The 19901-nt window shown below is 41.7% G+C and overlaps 1 protein-coding gene across 1 annotated transcript in view; it reads right to left on the reverse strand.

The window, feature by feature from the left end:
• Positions 1-871: 871 nt before the first annotated feature.
• Positions 872-19901, reverse strand: part of LOC123753511 (pregnancy zone protein-like) — a 176535-nt gene continuing 157505 nt past the window's right edge. The window contains exons 17-22 of the mRNA XM_069326611.1: positions 9588-9814; positions 6757-6839; positions 3800-3921; positions 2970-3120; positions 1261-1418; positions 872-976 (exon numbers count right to left, since the gene is read on the reverse strand). Coding sequence (XP_069182712.1) covers positions 872-976; positions 1261-1418; positions 2970-3120; positions 3800-3921; positions 6757-6839; positions 9588-9814 — 846 coding nt within the window. The remainder of the gene's footprint in view (positions 977-1260; positions 1419-2969; positions 3121-3799; positions 3922-6756; positions 6840-9587; positions 9815-19901) is intronic.

The raw sequence follows: 19901 nt of genomic DNA on the forward strand, positions 1-19901 counted from the left end.
AGCCACTAATGTAATTATGGCAAACTAATACATTAACTAGTTACTACAACACGCTCTTATAACAAAAGCATAAAAATTAAAGAAACAACAGAAAGCCAATAGCCATATACATGTCTCACCTGCACTAGAAACAATTAAGTGCACTAGAAACAACACGTCTGTTATGGTATCCCGAAATTTGCAACACAAATCAACAAACATGTTTCCATACCAGTATTTACCCAGGACTTCGACGGGTATTTCGATGGTCTTCCTGATTGTTTTGCACGTTATGGGAATATTGTTTAATTCATTTTCTTCCTCTGCTTAAAACATCTGTTTGTATTTTTTAAATTGTCTAATCTTTCTAGTGTGAACACTGATGTAAAGTATTCATATACGTTGGCTGCCTTTTTATCATTAATTGAAATTTGGTTGGACTTATCTTCGAAGGGTCCTATCTAGTCTTTTGTCTTTATTCTACTTCTCTAGTGGGCATAAATATTCTTTGGATCTTTCATTATATTTTGAGCAAGTTTTCTTTCATAGTTCCTTTTACCTGTTCTTGTGCCCTGAGCAGAGAAATAAAAGCCCTTCTATATGTGTGAACCCGTGTGCCTCCTGGTGGACTCTTTCAGAGGTTTTGCCTTGCTGTTATAGCACTGGTGACAACCCGTCATCCACCTCCTCCTTTTACTTTTCCTTTTTGGTACTCACTCAGATCCAAGCTCAGTGTTAAATTTGTAAAATGTTCCCACGAAGCTTCCACGTCTCTGACTACCAAGAGATATTTTGCAGTTTCTGTATTACAGGAACTCCTCGAAAGCAGTCTAGAACGTCATCGTTCCAGACCTTTATATGGGTTTCTATAATTGTGTTCTATCTTAGAATATTACGGGGCGAGCTTCTCCTCTTGCTGAGTTTGATCGACCACGACCTCCTCTGGTGTTAGCACAAGGTCCAGAATGTTACTGCCTCGTGTGGGCTCTACCACGTTCTGAATAAAAAATAAGAGTCTTGTACCAGGCCGAGAAATTGTTCCTCTTCGGCTTGTGATTTTGGATTCACCCAAAATCCATTGTGTAGTGATTAAAATCTACCATTATAAGAGCTTGGCCTTCTCCATATTTTTCACGATATGTAAATCTTGAAATTCCTCTTTTGAAGCTGTGTCAGTCCTTTAGCCTACTTCCACACTGTTATAATTTCCAGTAACGATGAGCCAGCTACCACAGTTACAGCTGCCACTGCCTAACAGCTGTAACGGTGAGCAAGCTGTACCTTTGTGCTAGCTGCAACGGTGAGCCAGCTGTAACTAAGCCAGCTGCAACGGTGAGCCAACTGTAACGTCGAGCCAGCTCTAACTGAGCCATCTGTAACAATGAGCCAGCTGTAATGGTGAGCCAGCTCTAACTGAGCCAGCTGTAACAATGAGCCAGCTGTAATGGTGAGCCAGCCAGATACCAATCAAGTGGTAACCCGGCATCTGGTCCCGCGGTGTTCCACACTCTGGATGCCATCGACAGTACAGTACAAATTTCGGCGTTTTAAAGGTATTTTATCAATTATAATCATTGTGATAATTAGCACATACCTTCTTAGTTTGGTACCCAACCACTTGGGCTGGACGGTAGAGTGACGGTCTCGCTTTATGCAGGTCGGCGTTCAATCCCCGACCGTCCAATTGGTTGGGCACCATTCCTTTCCCCCGTCCCATTCCAAATCCTTATCCTGACCCCTTCCAAGTGCTATATAGTCGTGATGACTTGGCGCTATCTCCTGATAATTCCCTTCCTTAGTTTGGTTCGTGTAGTTTCAAATGCTTATTGTTAGCACAGTGGTCTACGTATTTGGTTAATAACCTCGGGATTTATTCTCTAGGTCGGACAGAAACGGTTGGACATTTTTCCCCTGCGCACGATGTTTACCTAGCGGTAAATAGGTAATCAAGTAGCAGTAAATAGGTGTAAATCCACCTAAATCCACTCACCTAGCATTAAATAGATACTCACCTAGCAGTAAATAGATACTCACCTAGCAGTAAATAGATATTCACCTAGCAGTAAATAAGTACTCACCTAGCAGTAAATAGATATTCACCTAGCAGTAAACAGATATTCACCTAGCAGTAAATAGATACTCACCTAGCAGTAAATAGATACTCACCTAGCAGTAAATAAGTACTCACCTAGCAGTAAATAGATACTCACCTAGCATTAAATAGATACTCACCTAGCAGTAAATAGATACTCACCTAGCAGTAAATAGATATTCACCTAGCATTAAATAGATACTCACCTAGCAGTAAATAGATACTCACCTAGCAGTAAACAGATATTCACCTAGCAGTAAATAGATACTCACCTAGCAGTAAATAAGTACTCACCTAGCAGTAAATAGATACTCACCTAGCAGTAAATAGATACTCACCTAGCAGTAAATAGATACTCACCTAGCAGTAAATAGATACTCACCTAGCAGTAAATAGGTACTCACCTAGCAGTAAATAGGTACTCGAGAGTTTCTAAAGTGTAGTAGAGCCACCAGGGTTAGCTATAGTTGACTACGGGGGACCTGGAATAAGCCCAAGTACGGGCTCTCTGCCTGACGACGATATCAATAAGAGACGTATACCACATTGTTAGAGTTTGCTGACGAGGCAGCCAGAGTTGTTCTGAAGCACATGTAAACTCCGGCCCACACTTGCTCACAGTAAACTAACGCGTTTAGCATTAACCCGGGTTATAAACATGGGCACGTCCAGGAACCATTGTGGGCCGTAGTTTTGATGACTAATATGGGCTCACCATAGTCCGTGCTGCTTGGAACTTTTGTTCCGAGTAGCTGAATCTAAACAACAACAACATTACTTAGCTTGAGGGACAGCAGGTAGTGACCAGTCATCACCCACGTTGTCAGACCTCAGACCGACCATAGCCAGAAATATTGGCTAACTGTCCTTACATAGATAGAGATAATAATGAGGTTACCGGTCTTCATGTAGGTGAGGAGCCTCCTGGTGGTCTCCGGGGTGGTCTGGTTGGAGGCCTTCAGGTACTGCATGATGAAGATGTTGGGCACCAAGTTGATCATGTTCTGCTCCCCACACCCGTACGGCATCCGGATCAGGCTCCCCAAATTCTTCAAGGAATTATGGAAATATTCTGGGTTATAATGTGTTAAGAAGCTGTTGCACATGCACCAAGCATCCACCGTTGTGTGTAAAGTTCATGCAACACTTTATTATTAGTGCATCAGCAAGTTTCTTGCACTTCACAAGAAATTACAGTATAATAATTTTTTGTAATGTCAAATCAGAGGGAAAATTCTATTTAAACTGACTACTATATGAACTATATAAGATGATATTTAAACTGACTACTATATGAACTATATAAGATGATATTTAAACAGAGATTTAATTATTGTTCAAAATATTTGAAAAATATTTGTTTCATTAATTTATTTAACTTCAAAGAAAGGACACCACAAAATTTTATAAAAATAGTGATTGGAGCATTAATTGTTCTATAGTATCCAACATGAAAGTCGATAAGGCATATAATTTTTTTATTTTAATCAATTAGTGTATATAAAGAGATCATAAAGCCCAAACAGGTGATATGAGAGCCCAGAATATCTTACCTGACAATGGTATTGAGCTGCACTAATGTTTACTCTGATGCATGTTAGTATGTAACCAACATATGGGGGGATATTGCTCACCTTGTTACACTGATCTCTCCCTATGATTTAAGGTTTACACATAACTATCACAGAGAACATGAGTGAGTGAGTGAGTGAGTGAGTGAGTGAGTACCTCGAGTGTGAGAGCGATGAGGTCACCGACGGCCGTGACCCAGCCTCGCTCTGACCCCTCCACCATGACCTGTGGGATCTCCAGCTCCCACGCCTCCAGCGAGTCCTCGCCAGTCTCAAAGTCTGCAACAACAACAAATATACTTCACCAAATGTTTAGACAATATACAATGAGTATTTCCTAGAATAACTCTTGTGTAAGCCTTTTCTAAAACAAAAATAATGGCTAGCACTGGAACAAAGTTTTGGTAGTCAGTGTGGGGACTGCATATATAACTCTAGATGGGGTACCCAGCGGTGTCCGGCTCTCTCTCCCCCCCCACTCTCCTCTTCACTTCAACTCCCTAATTCTCTCTCATTCCCATTCTACCTCCCTCCATCCAGTAAAAGCCGAGAAATCTGCTGGTGAGCAAACTATGAAATTAAAAATATTGGGTTGATTGTCCTTAGAGTCGGTGTTTGTAGCAATAGAAGCCAATCCAACTTAAGGAGGGTCATGAGGAGCCGAATGCATCCACCTTTGACTCTTACCATACAATAACAATTCACCATGGAAAGTTGAATAAGGCTAATTACAACCATCGCCTCCAACCGAAGATAGACTAACAAGCAGACATTCTCTTTTACAGATATACTAAAGGAGGATACCCGGCTGTGCTCGGGTCTCCCTCGCCTCTCTCTCCGAATCTTCCCCTTCTCATCTAGCTTTCCCTATCCCGTCTTTTCTTCCCATCTCCTCCCATGTCAAACTTTCTCCACGTTGATCCCCCCTTCTCTCCTGTACACCTTTTCCAATCTCCCCCTCTCTCCAGTACCCTATTCAAGCATCCTTCTTCTACCCATTGTTCAAGCATTCTTCTTCTACCACCTTTTCCTTGCCTGTGAGCTGCCGACGCCTGACCTTACCACTGTACTGCGGCGGAGTAAGCGGCTGGCAGCGCCTTGGTCACCAGTCACTAAACAGCTCCTGGTGATAGTCTCTGATATATATCACATTAGTGTGATTTATCTGTTTATTATTATTAATTATCGTTATCAGTATAATGACAAGGTCAATATCACCAAACATCTCAACGAGTCTAGTGTAAGAGAGAGATGGGACTGATGGCATATGATCACGCAAAATGATCTCGTCGTTAGCAGCGTGAAGCACCAATGTAGAGTTGGGCCTAGAGCTTAAGTAACGAGCCGAGTGTTGAAGGTCACACTGATCACTGAGGGTGACAGTCACACTGATCACTGAGGGTGACAGTCACACTGACCACTGAGGGTGACAGTCACACTGATCACTGAGGGTGACAGTCACACTGATCACTGAGGGTGACAGTCACACTGACCACTGAGGGTGACAGTCACACTGATCACTGAGGGTGACAGTCACACTGATCACTGAGGGTGACAGTCACACTGACTACTGAGGGTGACAGTCACACTGATCACTGAGTTTTTTTTTTCTTCTACCACAGACGTGGCCACACATTTACAATGCTAACCAGCATATATACATTTTCTTCTGTCCTCCATGGACAGGGTTAGAGAAGTGTTAAACATATAGTTCAAGGGTTTATTGAACACTCAACCACAGAAGGTGATTCGGTGCTTTTAAAATGCTAAGCTATCCTACATACGTAAATACATATATACACAGATTTACGTATGCCCTACATAAAGTGTTTGATGTGTCTTTTACATAGTGTCATTAATGTACATTCACAAAGGTGAAATGTAATTCTGATCAGCTTCCCTATATACTTTATACCCATACATATACATACACACACATATACATACATATATACACACACACATGCATTCACATACATTTGTCTCATTTACCCTGACAGGGTGAGGTGGCTGATAAAGAAACTCGTGTGCAATTAAGCACTTAATCACTGAAGGTGATGAAGGTGCTTTTACAAGCTCAGGTTATATAGTTACATCATATATATACATTGTATGATTGATATATTACATGGTCAATCTTGGATACAAGTCCAATATATCATCGAGTGTTCCAGTACTCATATAGTAATTACAGAGTTCAGCATACCTTAGCCCAGGAGGGCCAAAGTCAGTCAGTATGGGACATTCTACAATATAATGTTCAAGAGAGTGCATGTTTTCTCTTTCACAAAGTTGACACATTGTGTACTCGACATTTGGGTTTTGAGAAAGCTGCCAGATACGTCTATATCCCAGGCGTATTCTGGCCACTATAACATCACATTGCCGGGTTCTTGTTCTATTAGTCCCATATGTGAATGTCTCCTCACGATATCTATCATAATATTTAATGCTACAACTTTCAGGTCTTTGAGAATTTGTTAGGTCGGTGAGATTTTCATTAGATATTTGTTTAAGTATTATCTTTGTCACTGCTAATGAAACACCCATATCAATTTCTACCACTGGTTTTCTGCAGGCTGTCTTAGCAAGCATATCAACAGTGTCATGCCTTGAGATGCCAACATGTGATGGTATCCATAGGAATTTAATCTCAAATCTGTTTTCTTTGGCAGCTAAAACATTCATTCGAATATCACTGACTATTTTCTGGGTGTCACTACTATGTGCGTTCAATGCCAGGAGTGCACTCTGCGAGTCACAGTATATAAGTCCACTGCCTTTGTCTTTTAACAATTCAGTGGCAAGGTATATGCCTGCAAGTTCGGTTTGAGTTGTACTTGCCCAGTCATTGATGCGCTTCATTGCTGTATGTACGAGAGAAGATTGTTCAAATATGTTACATGCACATCCGGTACATCGTCCACCTTCTTCTACAGAGCCGTCGAGGGTGACAGTCACACTGATCACTGAGAGTGACAGTCACACTGATCACTGAGGGTGACAGTCACACTGATCACTGAGGGTGACAGTCACACTGATCACTGAGGGTGACAGTCACACTGATCACTGAGGGTGGTACAAGGCTGCACAACAATGATGGTATATCCTTACCTTTAGAGCAGATGTACTTGCTCCAGGTCTTCTCTCTCAGGAACCCCTCGGCCTCCACTGTGATGGGTTTTATCAGTGAGTCTCTGAAAACGATTATAGGAAAGTATTTAAACCATCTCGTTCTATTTATACTAGCATACTGTTTAGGTAGTTTATGAAGAACTATTACAAAGTTATTATGATTGTATTGGATGAATTAAGCAATTAAGTGTATCTCTTGGAGTGTGCTAATCTCTAGGTTCTGGTTTACCCTTATTCACTATTCTTAAAATTTTCTATTTTATTTTTTACGAGTTTCTTTTTACAAAAAAGGGATAAAAATCTAGAAAAAAGTGCTAAATGTAATGAAATGTCTCTTTTCTGGTGGAGCCCAAGTGGTCTTTGGCCTGCTGGATGTAACAGTGCAAGTATTTTGCACTCTTTCACGTATAATTGTGAGTTGTAATTGTGTGTGAGTGTATACGTGTGTGCGTGTTAGTCGAGAGCGAGGTGGTAGTTGGTGAGGTGAGCCGGCACAGCTTTGCTGACGGCAGTACTTTCAACAAAGAAGCCATGTTCTGGCTTGCGAGAGTACCCACCCCTGGCTCGGCCAGCGAGGTGGTTGAGCAGTGAGAGTGGAACCTTTGCAAGGGTGAGTACATCCAACCAGCTCCTCCATCCGGGCTGGTGATTAGCCATCACCCACCCCTGGGTTAACTTGTTAGTGAGGTAAGAGTTCAGTTATGCATTGTCTTAAACCAGAAGTGTGTCTTAGTGGTGACAAGCTAGTAGAGTCTGAACCATTTAGCCATGTATGGTGTGGGCGTGTATGGAGTGGGTGACCCCCCCTCCCCCCTTTTTAATTTGGTCAATATTTTGTTAAATAATAGGATGTCAAAATGTTAAATATCAATTGCTGGAAATTGAAATAATTTGAAATAATTTTATTCAATAAATGTCTATGTGTAGAATAACAAGCTTGACTTTTGTTCAGTCCTCTCTTTGAACCAATGTCCCCTCAAGTAAGAGTTAAGGATAGAGATATAACGAGATGAACAAGGTAGGAACGAGAGTGAGGGCACCATGAGGTGAGTGAGGGAAGGTGTGGCTTGATGAGAGCAGCTCGCGCGCCAACTCACCTCACCTAACCAGTCGGGTTTATTTAGGAATTTATTTAGAAAGTTATAAATTAAACAGTACTCCTGTCGCATTGTTTAAGTCGAATTTATATTTAGTTTCAATGACAGGTGGTGGCAGCAAACATCAGAACATCTTAGAATATTAGTATAGTATAACATCATAGATAGTATAACAGAATAACAGTCTTGTCTACTCTCCCTACTCCTTCTTATCCCTCCTTCCTTCCCCCTCCTACTTCCTTCATTCCTCCTACCTCCACTCTTCCAGTTCGCTCCCCGTTTTCTATCCCCACTCGCTTCTCTCTACCTTAGTTCCCCCCTCAACCTTATCCATGTTATCCAACCTTATCCCCTCCTTTCTTCCTTACTTTGCTTTACTTTTTCACAATCACAGCGTAGATAGAAAAATCAGATGTTATATGGAGATCAAAGCCAGAACCTGGCCTCTTGAGTGAGGTGCAAGAAGCAGGTAACTTGTCAACATCCTCACTGAGGAATCTATCCAGAAAGTCAGTCAAGCTTGACAGACAACTGCAGCGTTCATGGGAAATGAAGCATCAAACCTGCCAAACTATTCATTCCAAACAATTTGTTCACTCAAAACTAGCTCACGCCCGTTAATACTTATGGCCGGCACCAATCGGCTCGAAGCCCCTGCCAAGAGCCTGTTGCAGGTCAGTTCGGAGTGATATACAAGGAACTAACCTGGCAGGGATGGAGTCTGGGAGCCACCAGAACGAGGCGTTTTATTATATTCAATGATAGTTTTGTGGGAGGAGCCGCTTCATGGCTTCTTGAAGCTAACTAAAGAGCAGAAGGCAAACAAGGAACTAATCAGGGAGGATGAGGAGAAACGGCAGGTCTTAGGTCAAACAAGACCGACTGGGACCAGGAACTTTCACCAAATCCCCAGTGAGCACAATATCCAAGAGTGGTGCGGGTTCGACGATGCATCAGCATTATCAATGTAAATTAAACGTTGATGACGTTGATTTGGCGTTGAATTGGCGCTGTTCTTGGATACTGAGCCCACTGTGTTGGGCCCACAAGACCCGGTTAAACCATGTAAACCTCTAAGCCCCAATGTCCTCGACATTTTTAAAGAAAAAACTGCAGCCAAAGCTGCATATTTACGAATATCAGAGGCCTGAGGGCAGACCACAAGCTGCTTAGCTTTCCTGACACAAGGAACGGGGTACCCAGGGAGTGGGGTCAGCCAACACAGCACCCACGCGGCAGAACCGGGAGCACGCAGACCTGCCAGGCATCAGTCATCTCGGGACCCCTCCGGGAACCACCTGAATCATTCTTTGCCAGAGAAGTAGAAGACAACAACCGAACAAACCGCCCACCAGGGACTAAAGAACAGAACCTCAGCCTGCAGAGGAGAGCATGAAGCTCCCAACTCTTCAGCCTCATCTCCCCAGCCAGAGTGCATGCAGATTATCCATTACCTATGGATAATCTGCCATGCACTCTGGCAGGGGCAAAGGATAATCCCTATGCACTCAGACAAGGTAATGGAGTTCTTCACTCTGCCGCATTGCTCAAATTGATTTTATCATAGATATATCACATAAAGATTATTTACTTGTGTATTATTATTATTATTATTATTATTATTATTATTATTATTATTATTATTATTATTAAAATCCTCATCATGACTTGAATGCTGATGAGTAGTGAGGAAAGAAGGAATATTTTGCTGACCTTCTGTTGATGGATGAATCACCGGAGCCGCAGGGCTGCGAGTACTCATGGTCGACGAAGGCAGCTACGCTAATGTTGACTTCTCCGATCACCAGGGGTTTGATCCTCACTATGTGGACGACCTTGTCCTGTGCCGGGACACAAGAGCTACGCTTCCCGAGGACAATCTGCTCAGTCGCCTCCTCCAAGATCTGGTACTCCTCACTCTCCTGCACCCTCACAGACACCTAAACCAAGACAGTAGACACATAAGAATGAATGGCATCATTAATGTTTTGAGTGACTTGAAGCAGTTACCGCTCCAGGATGATCTGTGAATGGCATGACTTAAGTTAGAATGAGGAGGTTAGACATTATCGTAAGTCACTGTTAGAAGAAGGAGCAAAGCCTAACACAGTCTATCCCTAGAAGCCAGGAAGACTGTGTAGTACAGTCTGTGTCGCTGGAAGCCTAGAAGACTGTACTAACCTAGTTGTACTCACCTAGTTGTGCTTGCGGGGGTTGAGCTCTAGCTCTTTGGTCCCGCCTCCCAACCGTCAATCAACAAGTGTACAGGTTCCTGAGCCTATTGGGCTCTATCATATCTACACTTAAAACTGTGTATGGAGTCAGCCTCCACCACATCACTCCTAATGCATTCCATTTGTCAACCACTCTGACACTAAAAAGTTCTTTCTAATATCTCTGTGGCTCATTTGGGCACTCAGTTTCCACCTGTGTCCCCTAGTGCGTGTGCCCCTTGTGTTAAATAGCCTGTCTTTATCAACCCTGTCGATACCCTTGAGAATCTTGAATGTGGTGATCATGTCCCCCCTAACTCTTCTGTCTTCCAACGAAGTGAGGTTTAATTCCCGTAGTCTCTCCTCGTAGTTCATACCTCTCAGCTCGGGTACTAGTCTGGTGGCAAACCTTTGAACCTTTTCCAGTTTAGCGTTATGCTTGACTAGATATGGACTCCATGCTGGAGCCGCATACGCCAGGATTGGTCTGACATATGTGGTATATAATGTTATGAAAGATTCCTTACACAAGTTTTTAAAGGCCGTTCTTATGTTAGCCACCTGGCATATGCTGCTGATGTTATCCTCTTGATATGAGCTTCAGGGGACAGGTCTGGCATGATATCAACCCCCTGGTCTCTCTCTCTCTCTCTGACTCTTGAAGTATTTCATCTTCCAAATGATACCTTGTATCTGGTCTCCTGCTTCCTACCCCTATCTTCATTACATTACATTTGCTTGGGTTAAACTCTAACAGCCATTTGTTCGACCATTCCTGCAGCTTGTCCAGGTCTTCTTGAAGCCTCAAGCTGTCCTCCTCTGTCTTAATCCTTCTCATAATTTTGGCGTCTTCAGCAAACATTGAGAGGAATGAGTTTATACCCTCTGGGAGATCTTTTGCGTATATCAGAAACAGGATAGGCCCAAAAAAAAGAGCCCTGTTGGACTCCACTGGTGATTTCACGCCATTCTGAGGTCTCACCCCTCACTGTAACTCTCTGCTTCCTATTGCTTAGGTACTCCCTTATCCACTGGAGCGCGCTACCAGTTACTCCTGCCTGTTTCTCCAGCTTATGCATCAACCTTTTATGGGGTACTGTGTCAAAGGCTTTCCGACAGTCCAAAAAATGCAGTCCGCCTATCCTTGATGGGTTGTCACGAAGTCTCTTCTCTCCAGATGTGTTAGAAGGTTTTTTCTCACAATTTTCTCCATCACCTTGCATTGTATACAAGTTTAAGGACACTGGCCTTTAGTTCAGTGCCTCTTGTCTGTCACCCTTTTGTATATTGGTACTACATTAGCAGTCTTCCATATTTCTGGTAGATCTCCCATTTCCAGTGACCTACTATACACTATGGAGAGTGTCAAGCAAAGTGCTCCTGCACACTCTTTCAATACCCATGGTGAGATTCCATCCGGCCCAACAGCTTCTCACATCCAGCTCCAATAGGTGCTTCTTAACCTCATCTCTTGTAATTTCGAACATATCCAAGGTCACCTGGTTTGCTGCCACCTCTCCTAGCGCCGTGACTTCTCCCTCTTCTATTGTAAAGACCTCCTGGAACAAGGAGGTCTTTGTTGAGTTCTTCACACACCTCTTTGTCATTCTCTGTGTACCTGTCCTCGCCCACCCTAAATTTCATCACCTGTTCCTTCACTGTTGTCTTCCTCCTGATGTGACTGTGTAGTAGCTTTGGTTCGGTCTTGGCTTTATTAGCTATATCATTTTCATACCTTTTCTCAGCTGCTCTTCTCACACTAACATACTCGTTCCTGGTTCTCTGGTATCTCTCTCTCTACTTTCTGGTGTTCTGTTATTATGGAAGTTCCTCCATGCCCTTTTGTTCAGCTCCTTTGCTTTCATACATTCCCTATTAAACCACGGATTCTTCCTTTGCTTCTCTGTTTTTTCCTGTCGGGCTGGGACAAACCTGCTTACAGCCTCCTGACATTTTTTGGTGACATAGTCCATCATGTCTTGTACGGACTTGGTTCCGAGTTCTGTGTCCCAATGTATATCCAATAGGAATTTATTCATCTCCTCATAGTTTCCCTTTCGGTACGCCAGCCCTTTGTTTCCCAGTTCTTTTTTGGGGGTGATAATTCCTAGCTCAACCAGGTACGCAAAGCTCAATACACTATGATCACTAATTCCCAAGGGGGCTTCCAACTTAACTTTCCTTATATCCAACTCATTTAGGGTAAATATCAGATCAAGCAAGGCTGGTTCAACCCCTCCTCTCATTCTTGTCGGTTCCTTGACGTGTTGACTTAGAAAGTTTCTTGTTGCCACATCCAGCAGCTTAGCTCTCATGGTTGAAGTCTCTCATGATTAGTAGTCTGGATCCGTTCCTGCTAGCCACAGAAGCTGCTCTCTCTATAACTGTGTAGCACAATCTGTGTCGCTGGAAGACTGTGTAGCACAGTCTGTGTCACTAGAAGCCAGGAAGACTATGTAGCACAGTCTGTGTCGCTGGAAGCCAGGAAGACTGTGTAGCACAGTCTGTGTCGCTGGACGCCAGGAAGACTGTGTCGCTGGAAGCCAGGATGACTGTGTAGCACAGTCTGTGTCGCTGGAAGCCAGGAAGATGTAGCACAGTCTGTGTCGCTGGAAGCCAGGAAGACTGTGTAGCACAGTCTGTGTCGCTGGAAGCCAGGAAGACTGTGTAGCACAGTCTGTGTCGCTGGACGCCAGGAAGACTGTGTAGCACAGTCTGTGTCGCTGGATATAATGCGCTATATAACACTCAAGACTCCAACATGATAACCAAAGGAGTCAGAATATGAAAATTGCATAAAATAATAAATAACAAAAAAATGATAAACTTTCAGTAGAGCTGAAACATATACCTTAAACGAACATGTATGATAGACATTTAAGTAGTCAACTCCTGTATTCACCTTTGCTATTTGTTTACAATGTTTTAGTTGGAAAACATGACTTTGTAGATCGATTGGCCAATGAGGCTTGCAAGAAAGAAAACATTGATTATGACTTTGGACTATCTAATGCAATTATTAGAAACATACAAATTAAAGAAATTAATTCAGATTTAGAAGAACTAAGAAATGTCCAGAGACCTGAAAACTGCAGTATTAAAAGTTATGACAAGTTTTGTAATGATAGGTATTTGTATGGTTAGCACAGTAACCGGACCAGGCAATGTGATGTAGTCATTGCGCGAATTCGCCTTGGCTATAGACACATTTGGCAGGTTAGTGAGGCTGAGCCACTACCAGAATACTCAGATTGTAAACTCTGTGATAAACCTTTAATGCATTCACTAGAACACTATATTGTTGAATGTGAAGCCGTAAAGGACTTTAGACCTCCTGGCCTCTTGTACCACCAACTGTGTAACTATTTTATTGACTCAGGTGTTCTGGACGACATCCTAACAGTTTATCCAAAATTTGCTTGTCCATTTTAAAGAATGAAGAACAATATTTATTTATATTACTTCTAAGCTGCATCAGTTATGAACCCATCCCTGCCCTTGTGTGGCAGTGAACAATAGAAAGTTGTTTTCACATATCCATACATTAAACCATTGATTGTAACCATGATATATATATGTACTTCCGACTACAGTTTAGACCTATCGTGTTATGTATGACCCTCTGTCCTGCGTGACAGTGAATACCAGCATTATCCTCACTTTAATAAGACTAATCTAAATCCTCAGATTAGGCAAAATTGTAATTAATTTTGTCAATAAAGATGTTAATTAATAATAATAATGTTTTCAATTCACTAACGAAAAATATGACAAACACACACACACAGAAGAGCCGTAACTCAACCCTTGAAAGCATTATTAGGCGAGAACAATTAGGTAGGCGTGCACACACACACACAAACATACCAGATACCAGCATACCATATGTAACATACCAAGCATACCAGCGATACAAAGATGCGAGAAACAACTAAACGGCAGTGAGGAGAGAGGCAGAAAGAAATTTTGAAAAGGGATTGCAGACAAATGTAAAACAGAACCAGGTCTATTCTATAAATTCATAAACAACAAATTGCAGGTAAAGGATAATATTCAGAGGTTGAAAATGGGAAATAGATTCACGAAAAATGAAAAGAAAATGTGTGAAAAACCTGCTGGGATTGATATGAGAGGAGACTACCAGTGACTTGTACTGAAATAAATTAAAAATTTACTGTCTGCAAATTAATTCAACTAAAATCTCTAGCTAGAGTTGTAAATCCTAGCTCCTCTTTTCCTAATGACAGATTGTGGGCTGTAAGGGACAGTTGGGGTGAATGAATTAGTTGATAGAAGTTCCGGTACACCTGTAGACAGGGATTCTCACATCAGCTTGTATTTTATACAAGGATAAGATTTAATAAATTCAGTTCAATGACTGAACACTGGCTCTGTTTAAATCAGAGATTTAAACATGTACATAGTCTAGCCTAGCACCATAACTATCAACAGCCAATATATTCTTATACTATAAACAACAATTTAAATTGTAAATGTATAATAAATGACTTTAAATGTAGTCTAAGTACTATTAACTAAGTACTAAATTATATTCAATTTAATGAACTTATATGATAACTTAAAAAATAACTAAGCAAGCAATAAGAACATAAGAACATAAGAACAAAGGTAGCTGCAGAAGGCCTATTGGCCCATACGAGGCAACTCCTATCTATAACCACCCAATCCCTCTCATATACATGTCCAACCCGCGCTTCAAACAATCAAGGGACCCCACCTCCACCACGTTACGCGGTAATTGATTCCACAAATCAACAACCCTCTTACTGAACCAGTATTTACCCAAGTCTTTCCTAAATCTAAACTTATTCAATTTATACCCATTGTTTCGTGTTATTAATTTTTAACTTAATTTATATATTCAAGTATATATGCAATGTATTTATATTTAATTTATATGATTAGGTACAGTCAGCTTGACTGAATCTCTTCCAACACCATGGACACTTATGAGGTCTTTTTACTTATTGCGGCTGAATCTTTTCTCACATAATGGACACTCATGAGGTCTAGTGCTTGGACAGAGATTCTACTGCTGCCCTACTATATAAAAAACTTATTGAGATATGAGGCGTTGCCTCGCTTTATAACCAACAGACAGACTTATAGGATATTAAAGTTATACAAGCATACAATTGGCCAATTTATACAGTACTGTATTAACCTTCAATATACTTATCTGAAGCCGGGTGCCTGTCTGACAGTGCCAGACTTGATAACTCTCTTGTCGCGAGTATAGTCACAATATTTTATATAACAGTGTTGCTGTATAATGTACTAGTAGCGTTGCTACGTGATTTTTCTTTAACTGCTTTGCAAAAAGATGAGGGTTGATGGTGAAGGTGGAGACAAGTCACTGTGTGCTCCACTCTACACTTATAGATATAAATGTTCTAGGGATATTCCTTGTAGATATATTGTCCAGGTACTCCCCCAGTTCTAGAGAGTATTCACTGGTGATAAAGATAATTAGATAAGATGTCTTGAGCTAAATAATGTTCGCTAAGGATCCGTCACTGTTCACTCAGTTGTAAACAAACGCGAAGTGCCGAGGGGTGTGTTGGGCCCTTCTCTCCCAGCCATCGCCCCTTCATGCTCCCTGAGCATGGTAGCCTTCTATGAATATTGATTGATTATTTTTACTGTCTAGACTTATGATTGAGATAAGATGTGATTATAATATAATTAGATATAGGATTTAAAGATTATAAGTAGTACTTGATAGTACCACTGATTCTTATTAAGGATTCGATATATAATCCCTACCGGAAGCGATTAATGTTCCAATAGTTTTTTAATTAAGAAATCCTTCTAGAAGCTTCTGGATCCTTGAGAGATCATGCACAAAGTCACATAGGCATCTATAGGGCCCTATGACGTACGTGATCCAAGTGGCATTGTCATCTAGGATCAAGCTGTATAATGAATCTATAATGATTCTAATATGATGATATGATTTGATATGATTTTGATACAATTTAAATATGATATAGATATGATATAGAAATAATATAGAAATAATACATTTCTTAGATGATTATTCGATATGGTGGGTAAAAATTTCCCACACATTAAACGAAAAGTTCCAAAGTGTGTTTGTACAATATGAAATCTTCAGGGAACCAGATACAATAAGAATTCCAGAGAACAACATAGAGCACATAGAGGTGTCTAGAGACGAAGTGGAAAAAATGCTGAAGGGGCTAAATAAGAACAAAGCAGTTGGTCCAGATGGAGTTTCACCATGGGTTTTGAGAGAATGTGCACCTGAGTTCAGCATTCCACTTCAACTGATTTTTCAGGCATCCCTGTTTACAGGAGTTGTAGCTGATGTGTGGAGAAAGGCTAACATAGTTCCAATCTACAAAAGTGGAAGCAGGGAAGACCCCCTTAATTATAGACCGGTTTCATTGACAAGTGTAATAGTCAAAATATTGGAAAAAATATTAAAACTAAATGGGAAGAACACCTGGAGAGAAATGATATAATATCAGACAGACAGTATGGTTTTCGATCTGGAAGATCCTGTGTATCGAATTTACTCAGTTTCTATGATATTACAGGAAAGAGATGGTTGGGTTGACTGCATCTATCTGGACCTAAGAAAGACTTTCGACAGAGTTCCACATAAGAGGTTGTTCTGGAAACTGGAAAATATTGGAGGGGTGACAGGTAAGCTTCTAACATAGATGAAAAATTTTCTGACTGATAGAAAAATGACGGCAGTGATCAGAGGCAATGTATCAGACTGGAGAAATGTCACAAGTGGAGTACCACAGGATTCAGTTCTTGCACCAGTGATGTTTATTGTCTACATAAATGATCTACCAGTTGGTATACCGAATTATATGAACATGTTTGCTGATGATGCTAAGATAATAGGAAGGATAAGAAACTTAGATGATTGTCATGCCCTTCAAGATGACCTGGACAAAATAAGTATATGGAGCACCACTTGGCAAATGGAATCTAATGTTAATAAATGCCATGTTATGGAATGTGGAATAGGAGAACATAGACCTCACACAATCTATATATTATGTGAGACATCTTTAAGAAATTCTGATAAAGAAAGAGATCTAGGGCTGGTTCTAGATAGAAAACTATCACCTGAGGACCACATAAAGAATATTGTGCGAGGAGCCTATGCCATGCTTTCTAACTTCAGAATTGCTTTTAAATACATGGATGGCGATATACTAAAGAAATTGTTCACGACTTTTGTTAGGCCAAAGCTTGAATATGCAGCGGTTGTGTGGTGCCCATATCTTAAGAAGCACATCAACAAACTGGAAAAGGTGCAAAGGCATGCTACTAAGTGGCTCCCAGAACTGAAGGGCAAGAGCTACGAGGAGAGGTTAGAGGCATTAAATATGCCAAAACTAGAAGACAGAAGAAAAAGAGGCGATATGATCACTACATACAAAATAGTAACAGGAATTGATAAAATCGATGGGAAGATTTCCTGAGACCTGGAACTTTAAGAACAAGAGGTCATAGATTTAAACTAGCTAAACACAGATGCCAAAGAAATATAAGAAAATTCACTTTCGCAAACAGAGTTAGACGGTTGGACAAGTTAGGTGAGAAGGTGGTGGAGGCCAAGACCGTCAGTAGTTTCAAAGCGTTATATGACAAAGAGTGCTGGGAAGACGGGACACCACGAACGTAGCTCTCATCCTGTAACTACACTTGGTAATTACACTTAGGTAATTACACACAAACACCCATACACACACACACGCTGGTAGTTGAGTGAACAGCACGCTGGATACATAGTCCTGTGGTCCCGGGATCGATTCCCGGCGCCAGCGGAAACAGATGGGCAGAGTTCCTTTCACCCTGATGCACCTGTTTTCTAGCAGTGAATAACATCACTGTATAAACTGATTTGTATAAACATCAGAGGTCCGCGGTTGTTCAACATCCTCCCAGCAAGCATAAGAAATATTGCCGGAACAACCGTGGACATTTTCAAGAGGAAACTAGATTTATTCCTCCAAGGAGTGCCGGACCAACCGGGCTGTGGTGGGTATGTGGGCCTGCGGGCCGCTCCAAGCAACAGTCTGGTGGACCAAACTCTCACAAGTCGAGCCTGGCCTCGGGCTGGGCTTGGGGAGTAGAAGAACTCCCAGAACCCCATCAACCAGGTATCAACCAGGTACTTAAGAGTTAGACAGCTGCTACGGGCTGCTTCCTGTGTGTGAGTGTGTGTATACTCACCTATTTGTGCTTGCGGGGGTTGAGCTCTGGCTCTTAGGTCCCTCCTCTCAACTGTCAATCAACTGGTGTACAGGGTCCTGAGCCTACTGGGCTCTATCATATCTACACTTGAAAGCTGTGACAGTGTCAGACCACGGAGGAAGAATTGAAACAGGAATTTCCTTAAGTACTTTCGGATATTAATACATCTTCAGAAGGAATCAATACATCTTCAGAAGGAATCATTCCTTCTGAAGATGTATTAATATACGAGGGTACATAAGGAAATTCCTGTTTCAATTCTTCCTCCGTGGTCTGACGCTGTCACATTTTTCATCACGTGTTAATTTTCGTGATTTACACATTCTTGAAACTGTGTATGGAGTCAGCCTCCACCACATTACTACCTAATGCATTCCATTTGTCAACCACGCTGACACTAAAAAAAGTTCTTTCTAATATCTCTGTGACTCATTAGGGCACTCAATTTCCACCTGTGTTCCCTAGTGTGTGCCCCTTGTGTTAAACAGTATGTCCTTATCTACCATATCAATTCCTATGAGAATCTTGAATGTTGTGATCATGTCCCCCCCCCCTAACGCTTCTGTCCTCCAAAGACGTGAGGTTTGATTCCAGTAATCTCTCCTTGTAGCTCATACCTCTCAGCTCGGGTACTATTCTGGTGGCAAATGTTTGAACCTTCTCCAGTTTAGTCTTATGTTTGACTAGATATGAGCTCCATACTGGAGCTACATACTCCAGGATTGGTCTGACATATGTGGTATACAAAGTTCTGAATGATTCCTTACACAAGTTTCTAAATGCCGTTCTTATATTGGCCAGCCTGACATATGCCGCTGATGTTATCCTCTTGATATGGGCTTCAGGGGACAGGTCTGACGTGATATCAACCCCAAGTCCTTCTCTCTCTCTCTTGAAGTATTTCATCTCCCAAATGATACCTTGTATCTGGTCTCCTGCTCCTTACACCTATCTTCATTGCATTACATTTGCTAGGGTTAAACTCTAACAACATTTGTTCGACCATTCCTTCAGTTTGTCCAGGTCTTCTTGAAGTCTCAAGCGGTCCTCCTCTGTCTTCTCATAATTTTGGCATCGTCAGCAAGCATTGAGAGGAATGAGTCTATACCCTCCTGGATATAATTTACGCATATCAGAAACAGGATAGGTCTCAGTACAGAGACCTGTGGGACTCCACTGTTGACTTCACGCCAGTCTGCATGAGGTCTCACCCCTCACTGTAACTCTCTGCTTCCTATTGCTTAGGTACTCGCCTATCCATTGGAGCATCTTACCAGTCACTCCTGCCTATCTCTCAGGCAGGAGAGACAGGTTCTTTGAGTGTGTGTGTGTGTGTGTGTACTCACCTAGTTGTACTAACCTAGTTGTGTTTGTGGGGGTTGAGCTCTGGCTCTTTGGTCCCGCCTCTCAAATGTCAATGAACTGGTGTACAGATTCCTGAGCCTACTGGGCTCTATCATATCTACATTTGAAACTGTGTATGGTATCAGCCTCCACCACATCACTGCCTAATGCTTTCCTCCTGTTAACTACTCTGATACTGAAAAAG

The sequence above is a fragment of the Procambarus clarkii genome, chromosome 18, assembly GCF_040958095.1.
Source record: "Procambarus clarkii isolate CNS0578487 chromosome 18, FALCON_Pclarkii_2.0, whole genome shotgun sequence".
Taxonomy (NCBI): domain Eukaryota; kingdom Metazoa; phylum Arthropoda; class Malacostraca; order Decapoda; family Cambaridae; genus Procambarus; species Procambarus clarkii.